Source organism: Apostichopus japonicus, chromosome 8 (genome assembly GCF_037975245.1).
Source record: "Apostichopus japonicus isolate 1M-3 chromosome 8, ASM3797524v1, whole genome shotgun sequence".
Lineage (NCBI taxonomy): Eukaryota > Metazoa > Echinodermata > Holothuroidea > Aspidochirotida > Stichopodidae > Apostichopus > Apostichopus japonicus.
This window is the reverse complement of record NC_092568.1, coordinates 27,239,118-27,249,694: the sequence shown is the minus strand read 5'-3', so window position 1 is coordinate 27,249,694 and position 10,577 is coordinate 27,239,118. Positions and strand designations below refer to the sequence as shown.

At 36.2% G+C, this 10,577-nt stretch overlaps 1 protein-coding gene across 1 annotated transcript; it reads left to right on the top strand.

Moving 5' to 3' along the window:
• The first annotated feature begins 364 nt into the window (after positions 1-364).
• On the top strand, positions 365-9,815 carry LOC139971387 (phospholipase B1, membrane-associated-like). The gene is made up of 13 exons (XM_071977760.1): positions 365-724; positions 1,550-1,659; positions 2,185-2,242; positions 3,064-3,122; positions 3,647-3,714; positions 4,052-4,095; positions 5,092-5,200; positions 5,580-5,867; positions 6,285-6,360; positions 6,786-6,890; positions 7,233-7,328; positions 8,122-8,187; positions 8,599-9,815. Exons 1-13 carry the CDS (start codon positions 637-639, stop codon positions 8,719-8,721), a joined length of 1,290 nt encoding a protein of 429 aa, XP_071833861.1. The 5' UTR covers positions 365-636; the 3' UTR covers positions 8,722-9,815.
• The last annotated feature ends 762 nt before the right edge of the window (positions 9,816-10,577 follow it).

Genomic DNA, 10,577 nt, shown 5'->3' with positions numbered 1-10,577 from the left:
TTGAAAATGTGAATTTTAATTTGATTTTGTATTATTGGTTTTAATCGATTTTATAGGGCAAAAAGAAGGATATTCTGTGTAAAATAAAGTAATTGTGTGCCACGCGAACGTACAGATCAGACAACTGCACCTGTGTTAACAAGCTAATTATGTTTTTTTTTTATTGTAGAAAAGTATGAACTTACTACAAATACCAAACAAGGAAGAAACGAACAAACATACAAACAAATTTATAACGAAAACTCAAACTCAAACCGTTGATATAACAGTGTAATGAAAGACAAAATCTTACTTATATTAATATTATTATTTGTATGTTTAAACCTTGTTTACTCTCTTCTTTACGTTTGTTTTGTTTTAATCGATGCTTCATTTTGTGCAAGATTATAAATTTGATGAAACAGACTTTGATCTTTGTAGTACTGGGTATGGTATACTTCAAGAGATTAAATCAACATGTAAATTGTTTATCTTGTAATATCGGGTAATGCCTCTAATGACCAAAGTCTATAAGATCAACTTTGATAAATAAAATAACAACTTGTCACACGAGACTACTGTGAAGAAGAGAACAAAGTTGGTACTTTGGTGGAAACTTGGGAAATAACACAATAAAAATATAATAAATCAATTAACATGAAATTTGCAGTTTTCTTATTCCTCTGCTCATTTGTGGGACTTTCTTTGGCCGAAAGTGACTTCCCCTCAAACTACCACAGACAAGGTAAGTTAATTTACAATATTTCTTAAGAACTAGCAGGCTATCGTCAAATGGAATTAGTAACAATATTTTTTTCGTACGATGATGAGGAAGTCGAGACGCCATCCTTGTTCAAGGGGTCTGTGAGTGAACAATAATTAAAGGAGGGTTGTGTACAGTTGTATCAGTAACATAACTCGTGTTACCCTTTCATCTTCAATAAAACAATGGCTCTGGTTTTACTCTGCTTTATTACTTGTTTCTGTCGGTCACGCACTGTCCATGACTGCCCCCCCCCCCTCAACCGTCCCCACTTCGTGATTTCCTCAGTTATCAAACAATTTCAACATTTCATTGAAGGTTTGTCTCACATTGTGGCTGGAAACTTTGAATTAATTTACAAACAAGCAAGTTATAAAACAAAAAGTTCATTTTGCTTTCTTACTTTCACAGGATATATTATATCAACAATTATAAACTTCTAAACTAAATTTCTAAGCGTGAGAATATTTTAATGTTTCATCATTTAAAATAATAATAATAAGCTATATAAGAGGGAAACAATTGTTCCACAACCAGGAGGGGTGACAAATTTATACATAAAGAGGGGTAAGGTCCAGGGGTCGTTGAACCGTATAGGGGGAGGGGTGGCCTGCTCAAGATGAAACTAAATTTGGTCTATAGTGATATCTACACGGAAGGTTGTGCTCATACCTGCTTAAGTTTTTGTGTGGATTAAAAGGGGTGGGTGCATATCACCCCCACCCACCCCGATCCGCGCGGTTTTAAGTGGGCTTAAAACTATCTCTGCCTATGGACGTATCTTCTCCCACTGCTCCTTTCCTTCAGATGAATGGCTTCATTTCCTGGATATTGTTAACAGCATGACTCCTAAATTTGACGATGACATCTATGACGTAGCTGAAGACGAGAATCCATTGCTCTGTCGTATCAACTATGTAAGTAAATGTAGTCTATTTGGCTAAGTGTATTTACAGGTTCGAGAAGATAAATCCATGGTCTCCTTGTGTATAAAAGTACCTTATTTTATATTTACTTCATATACAAAAAAATGATGTAAATTGAGGTACAAAAGAGGTTCATAATTTGATACACTTTGTAATGTTTAACACTTTGCAGTCAGGGCAGTAGCCTAGCCATATCAGTATTCGTATTCAGTAGGTGGTGGGCTAATGATAGTGTTATACAGATAGAGATGTTATAGTGTATGGTAGTAACTGTTATTGTGGTATGGTAGTGAGATTGGTAGAATTAGTGCTAATAGAGGTAGTGTTGTGGGTAGTTATAGTGTTTCTGGTAGTGAAGATGCAATGGCAGTGTTAGTAGCAACGGAAGTGGTTGCAGTATATCAGTTGAAATTATGGTGTTATTAACTTGCTATTAAGCATACACGACTTTAATACTTCAGTCAACGATTGCTTGAAAACACACTAGTTCTATAACATTTTTCAATTTGTTTTAAGGTGAGTGAGTTTCCGTTCACATGTCCTCCAATGGAATCAACAGAAATCCCAACCTCAGGTAAAACAAACTTCACTTTTTATTCTTCCTCATGAGACGGCCTCCTGAGAAAGCAAGAGTATCATTACGACTATATAAATGCATATGATGTCTCTGTTGTGTTAAAATAATCAGAACAGGATGTACAAAATTAAACTGTAACAGAAGAGAAATGCATATATGGGGATAGGGAATGAATATAGGGGGATAGGGGAAGGAACTCTATGGGATATAGAATGAATATAGGGGTATGAGAAATAACTACGGGGAGAGGGAATGGATATAGGGGGAAGAGAATTGATATAAGGGATATGGGGATGAATATGTGGTTTGGGGAGTGAAAATATAGGTATAGGGGAATAAATATAAGGGATAAGGGAAAATTAAGGAACCCAGAAAAGCGAATGCATCATACAGTGTTAGGAGATTTGATATTGTATAAATGAAATAGACGAAAACGGAACTTACAGAGGGAGATGATAAACTAAGATGTAGAGGGCAAAAAGGTTTAACAGTAAAGAATACATGAAAGAGAATATTGGATAAGAGCAAGATGGGTACCTGATAGACGGATAAGACGGATGATAATATGAGGATAGATGGAGGGTGCAGATTAAAGAGGAAAGATAAATTATTTTGTTATATTTTAATATAATTTGCATTTACCATGGTGTTTTCTGTATAGACAACACGCTCGTTAATCTTTCAATTGTGTGAGATGGAGAGAGAGAGATGTTGGTAGTGTGATGGTGGGGTAGAACATACTTAACCACGGTACGTATTCATTCTTGTAAAATCGTATCTGGCTGACTTGTATCTAATCTCCATATTTACTAACACAGTTCATAAACTTACCCCGGCCGATATCTCTGTTATTGGAGCATTGGGAGATTCGTTGACGGTAAGACTGAAAAAAATATATAAATTAAGTTATTTGAAAGTGTTCTTTAAAAAATGCAATTAAAACAAAAGAAACAAGTAATGTGTTTAACACAGTTGTTCCTTTTAATTTTATCCGTATGCATTATTCACGTCTGAACAACGAGTTTATGTGACCTTAACTGCACCTTAAAATTTCTTACAAAAAGATTCAATGCAATAGATTAACTATTTTCAAACCATTTGGAATTAACGACCAATCTACAGTACTGAAGAACAATAACAACGTGATAACGTATATACGGTACCATATTAATTGTAATTTCAGTCAACTTTGGAAATTTGGGCACAGTTTAAATATGTATAAATTAGAGTGTCAGTTAGTTACTGTAAATAAAACTAAATTAGTTTGTAAAACTTTATATAGAAACGTATGCTAATTTTTTGTTGATACAAAATCATTCGTGTCATCTGAACTTAAGCTAAGCTAAGCTATATAAATTCCACGCAAATGTCGTTGTAATTATGTATCTATTCTTCCTGTAGGCAGCTTTCGGGATGGAGTCCTGTACGTTAGTAAACCTTGTGAGAGAATACAGAGGTCTGTCATGGAGGTAAACTTGGTTCTCGTGTGGAGTTATATATATGGAGTTATATATGTGGAGTTATATATGTGGAGTCATATATAAATATATATATATATATACATACATATATATATATATATATATATATATATATATATACATCCTATTTGTTGTGTTGTTATTGCTGTTTACAATAATTTACTGTGTTTCTCGAAGTATCTCAACTTGGTTACTTATACACAGCATTTGGCTGTGGTACGCCTGTGTTACCGCATGTACTTGAGTATATAAGGTTAAATACCGGAAATTATTGCACCAAAACAGAAATAATCTTTCCTTTTTTTCAATTTCTGCTTGTTTATAGTGTTGGTGGAGACGAGGACATCAATACCGTTTTAACTGTGGCAAGTAAGTGTTTCTTATTTACTTATTATATACTATATTAATTACTCATTGTTCCATTTGCCATTTTTTTTAATCAAGAAGTCAACAGTACTCCAACACGGAAACAAATGAAATATCAATATTAAAAGTCCATGTTAAAGTGTATGAAAACATCATGGGTTATGACGGATATTTGAAGATTGAAACTAGTTTCTTCCCCTCCCATCCCTGTACCCCTCCCCTCTATAGACAAGAACGAAACACTTGTCCACATATGATCCTGTGCAGTGGCGTAGGAAGGTACTTTTGAGTGGGGGGGGGGGCTGAAGACTGATGGCCGGCCTGGGGGAGGGGTCTAAGGGAAGGGGGTGTCCCCCTCCCCTTTGGAATTGTTTTGCATTTCCAGGTGGCCTCAGATGCAATTTGGTGCAATATAGCACACTTCAACCCACCCATTCCATTTTGTATATAATTTTGCATTTTCACCTGGCCTTAGATGCAATTTGGTGCTCCAAATGAGATTTTTTTTCTCATTTGGAAATGAAAAGGGGTTTTCTGACTTGCGAAGCGGGGGGGGGGGGGCGGAATGATACTTCCGCCCCTCCATATTTTTCACTGGGGGGGGCTGGAGCTCCCCAGCCCCCCGGTTCCTACGCCCTTGATCCTGTGATCTTCTTTAACTTAAGGGAGAAACAAACGTAACACTAGTAGCCTATACTCGATGTCATCTGTACAACTTAATACTGGTGGCTCTGTTTATCTTTATAGCTTTAATGTCATCTGGTAATGTTGAATCAGCAAATACCAGACGACCAGTTTGAGGACGGTGTTTAGACTGAGGTCGGACTGATGTGCTAGCAACACTTTTGTACTAACACAAATAACATTAAATAAATAGATACAGCTTTACACGTCACGGATGGCAAATTTTATAGGTTCGAGGTTCTCTGGTTGTCGAAATTTGCTACAAAACGAATGGAAAATTGCATTTTGGTCTTTTTTTTTCTTTCTCCTCTTTAGATATAATCAAATTTTACAACCCTGATTTGAAAGGCTATTCTCGTGGAACTGGCGGTCCAAACAGTCCTGCTGCACGATTTAACGTGGCTGTGAGTGGCGCTAGAGCAGAGTAAGAATCTTTATACTGCATATACGAGTTGATATGCACTAGCTATTGAGCGCTTAAAACTTAGACTCATACACACACTGTACCCTCCCCTGCACCCAATTCACACCCCATCCCCACCCTACCCTTTCACACCTCAATTTCATCATTGATCCAGCACACACACGTGCGCGCCCACAAACGATTAAAACTATTCATGATACATTGTTTGAATATCCAATCATATCATTAATATTCAATAAAAAGGGTATTACGAGCTGTAAGAATTTTTTTATTTCTTACCCTGAAAATCATGTTGTATATTCAATAATGGATAATCATTAATATCGATGTTATTGAAAAAAATATACATTTCTCAATATATTGCCTCTTTCCTATACAGACATATGCCAGAACAAGCTTGGGAATTAGTAGAACGTATCTTAGCTGACCCGGAAGTAGATAACGAAAACGACTGGAAGGTCGTGACCTTGTTTATTGGAGGAAATGACCTGTGTCAGTATTGTTTCAATGAAAACAAATACTCAACTGAACAGTACGTTGAGTATATACGTCAGGCGCTGGACATCATGCACGAAAATCTACCCAGAACATTTGTCAACGTTCTTGGAATCCTGCTCATTCCAGAGCTCGGTTATTACAGTACACCAAAATGTGACGTCATTCACATGTAAGTTTATTATCTCTCTCATCAATACAAACCGCGATGGCGATAAAATTATAATTTCGAAATATTTTAATAGAAGGGACTGATCTTCATTGGAAACAAAACTTCAAGTCAACAAAGTATCTGTAAGCGACTTTTCTCCTATTGGGATCCTCCAACTTGGGCCCTGGACCCGGGACTATCTTGCTCACTAGTAAATCGGGCCCTGGTGCTGTCGTCATATTTAATAGCGAAACGAGATTCGTTCAAGTGTGAACTATAAGTGCATATAGTATTCTCTAATAGGACGTTTTCCTTAGGCTTAGTGAGTATTGACCTATTAACCAAGGTCATTACATGGAATCCTCGTTTTGTTAATTGGATAGGATTTCTCATAGTCTCGTCTCCTTCATTCATTATTCTTTCTTTCGATCCTTATAGAGGTGCATGCGGGTGTGCTATGTTCCTGCAAGGTGACTTGAATGAACACATATGGGATCTTACACGAGCTTATCAAGTGAGCATACGTCATCCCCTATAAAAAAAAAATTATGAAGAGAAAAGTATAATATAACAGACCTAAAAGTATTACTTCATTTTGAGTGATTCGCAATATTGATGTAGTAAGGATTTAGAATTTGGCAGCTATAACAGGACCAGCGACATCATTTAATTAATTCCCTTGTGTCTTTGGAATGTTTTTTTAATTTAATATTCCCTCATCAACATAAGTTTTCTTTCTCCATAATTGTGACATGGTTGAAGAGCTTGGGTCGAGGCTATGGGGTATTGTGAGATATATTTAGGGTTTAATAATTGGGTTGATGTGAGGACTTAACGATGGGAGGGGGTGGGGAATGGGGAGTACTGCCATGACTTGGAATATGAAGAACGATTCAATGTACTCAATGTGTGTAATCGATTGAACTATCAATTTCTCAGAGACAAACTGAAGCGCTTATCATGAGTGGACGATATGACACCAGAGATGACTTCACAGTCGTTTACCAGCCGTTTCTTGAAGAGACACACATGCCATTTTTGGACGTAAGAAAATCATAAATTATTTAATAAGCTTTTGGGGTTTTCTTTTATCTTAATATCAAATGACAATAAGAATCTCGTTTGACAATCAAATATTTGCACCTTCTTATGCAAGTGCATGCTACTTTATTATATGACATGCTTGTACTGATTTGCATTTCAACTAATTCAAAAAAATATAGTTTTCCATCGAGAATTTGACTCAACAATTAAATGTTATTTCTATTTAGAACATTTTTCAAAAGATATCCTTTGCATATTTAATTTTATTGATGCAGATATATGATAAAGTTAAGTATTACTTAAACGTCTGTTCGTTTTTTAATTTGTCTATTCCTTTCGTAGAATGGTGAAGTGGATGGCTCCTATTTTGCACCGGATTGCTTTCATTTTAGTTCCCGTGGCCATGCTGTGGGAGCCAAAGATATCTGGAATAACATGGTATGTGCAGACACGCCTCAAATTACACAACAGTAGTTAATACTATAGACTTATGTCCTACACACTTCATGTAGACGATTTCATTACAAACCTATCCTTATTTGCATATATATATCGTTATTAACTGTTGTTGGTGCTAATTCGAAGCTAAAATGAACCTTTTGGAACGAGATTTGAAAAAAAAAAGAGTTACGTTTAGGCACAATTGGATGTAACCTGCTAAATAATACCAACAATTACAACTTGAAAAAAGTGCTTTGAAATCAATTCTTACCATGTGCGTTTCTTAAATATTCCTGGAAAGATATAACCAAACGTTCAAACTTGTTAAAGTGTAGCCCATGTGCTGCTTAAGACGAGACTTATGCAGGGGGGGGGGGGTGGATTGTGGGTCAATCCCAGAAAATATAGACGTTCGGAGATATATTTGGATTATAAACTATCTATAGTTAGGTCTAACGTAAAAATGTTTTGTATGAGGTCGAAAAAAGAGGTGCACATCCAGAGGAGTAGCCTTATTCTTTCCTGACTGAACCATGTACCCCTCACAGTCTAAGGTTGGGGAATGGCCCATGGCCGCCCTAACCCCACCCCCCCCCCCCTCCCCTTGCACACAAACCATTGCGAACACCACTGAATATGCCGCGTTATATTTTGAAATGATTTGTAGGGCTCTTACATGTTTTCTTTCACATTTTTTAGAATATAGCTTCTGCTGTCTTGCAACTCTGAAATAAAGGCTACCTAACTTATAATGATCTGATTCACATTTAGCTTTTTTTATTATCGACAGCTGCAACCAGTTGGACAAAAGGCCAAATCATGGGACCCAAAAGGAAGCATTGATTGTCCCTCCGAGGTAAAAGCGCAAATTTTCCTGTATTTTGTTTTAAAAATACTAATAGAATATTATGTATGTTTTATGGTCATCGAGTTCTCCTGTTTCTTAGTTCAGCTGTTTGGTTTTCAAGTTTCCCGTCCTTAGTTGGACAAGACACTTTCTCCTTAGTCCTAAGTTGCTTTTTCTTGTTGTAAACAAGATGCAGAAAATAGCTATTAATAACGGCAAAGTTGTTAAATAAATATAGCTTTTTATTTTGACAAGAGATTTCTACCTATACTAATCCTTGAAAACAGGGAAAATCATTTACATATAGAAGAGTATTTGTGCTTAATGCTTTTCTTTTTCTTTTACTTAATTTTTAGATAAAAGTTGAATTGTTCAAGTACTAGTTTCTTTCACACATCTTTTTCCTTTTGATATTTGCAGGATTTTCCGTATTTTTACACCAATTTGAACAGCGGGCAGGCTGCGGAATCAGTTTCAACTGTGACAAAGTCTTCAATTTTGATTGTCCTTTTCAGTTTTCTGTTGGGAATATTCCTTCGCTAAAACATTAGACCTATAATATTATATACTGCTTGTTTTTTCTTCTCTCTGTTTTTGCTCTCTAATCAATTAGGAGACCTAATTCATATGTACGGACTTTATATATTAACAAACCTTCGTAAAGCGTACTACCAACGTGTCAATCATACGATAATATATATATTATATTTTCGAACAGAATGTGCAAATAAAACATGAATCAAAAAAGAGAAGGAAAGAAAAGGATAATCCAAAGGACTGAATAAGGTTTCATAAATCACAAAAGTTGCTGAAAAATTATCATAGTTTCAGGTCATCTTCTTCTGAATTGCCACAATGAAACGATTATAATTAAAACAATCTATAATGAAATTAATCTAGAGGACATTTTCAGGAAGAAATATAATAAATAAGAAGAAAAGGGAATCATTATACTTTCATCGTTTGTAGATTAAGTAGGATTTTCATGTTAGAGATTTGTGTAGTCGAACATGAAGGACTATAGTTTGATTCGCCGACAGTACTAAATGTGACGTATCCGTTAATCGTTGAATATGCATGACTTTCTATCCATGTCCATCCAGTAGGGACAACTTTTTCTATACCGTACTTTCATGTTCCGCTTCAAAACGCTTGTGTTGTCAGTATGAGCAGCATGAATATCATGTTTCTATTAGATAAAGGTAAGGAACTGTTTGTACAGACAATACGAGTGTTTTGAAGCATGATATGGGAGGACAGTTTATAGAGGTATTAGCATTAAAAAATGTCCCAACTGGCTGCCTTGTCGCTTAAGACAAGTATTTGTACCAGCCTGTCGGGCAAAATTAGTTTTACACTGTCATGCATTTCACGTAATGCTTCAATGTTCTTATACAGTCAGCATGGAAACTGAATATTCCGATTCGTTTAGACAATGGCTAAGAACTGTCCAAACAGTCAGTACAGTCCTGAGAAGTATTATATGAGAGTAAAAATTAGTGGTATTAGCAAAATTGTCCCAACTGGTTGATTTGTCGTTGAATCACATATTAAATCATGTTCATCGTTTATAGGACAACAAACAATAGCAAATACTCTGCAAATGTAATATGGTCACCCATCATACACTCATAAATATATTCGATAAATATACATGAATATCTGTTGTGTTTGTTTGGTTTTAGTTTTTGTTTTATGTTGTTGTCTCCTCGGAGTTCATAGTACCGTTCTATTTCCTTAATTTACGGAAAAATAAGGAAATTGTTTGAAAAGTGAAGCCGTTACAGACGTATAATTGAAAGTTAAAGAGGGCGAGCACCTGTTGCGTAGGGACACCACTTTTGAGAGTATAGTTGTATACTACATTGGTGACGCAGTTGCGGCACCACATAGGAGGGGCAAGGGATACATTTGCTGAAAAAACTTCCCTTACGTCCAAATTTCCTTTATTTTGGAAATATTAACAAGGCCTGGCCTGGACCCGTACCGGGGATTTGAAATAAACTCAATAGAAATTGAATTTTTCTCACTTTCAACTCGCTAAGGAAAACCACGAAAATCTGAAAACGCTGTAACTTCCACGGGTTGGGTCCATATACACCCTCTATAACATCCCTGAAAAGGGCACCCCCCCTTCCCCCAAAAGGGCCCTGCGATACATTTCAGAAAAATATCATGGCTGTTGTTATAGGGAGGAAAGACGGGGAGGGGGAGGAGGAAGGGGCATCTTACATGCGATGGTTTGTTCTCGTGAGGTCAAGGCTGCAGGAGTTCACAAAGAACTGAAGAGTTGTTAAATTCCAGATGTATGCAAAACACCAAATCTACTAACAGGCAAAGAGTAACAGCTACAAACGGGGAACTCAGAAGAAGAAAGCAATTGTAAAGGCAAAGAAAAG

What these genes read in the sequence shown, in the direction of transcription:
- LOC139971387 (XM_071977760.1), top strand. Translation starts at nt 637, where the DNA reads ATGAAATTTGCAGTTTTCTTATTCCTCTGCTCATTTGTGGGACTTTCT. An exon ending in CTCAAACTACCACAGACAAG is followed by an intron (nt 725 to 1,549) that starts GTAAGTTAATTT and finishes CCTTTCCTTCAG; the next exon opens with ATGAATGGCTTCATTTCCTG. An exon ending in AACAGAAATCCCAACCTCAG is followed by an intron (nt 2,243 to 3,063) that starts GTAAAACAAACT and finishes TTACTAACACAG; the next exon opens with TTCATAAACTTACCCCGGCC.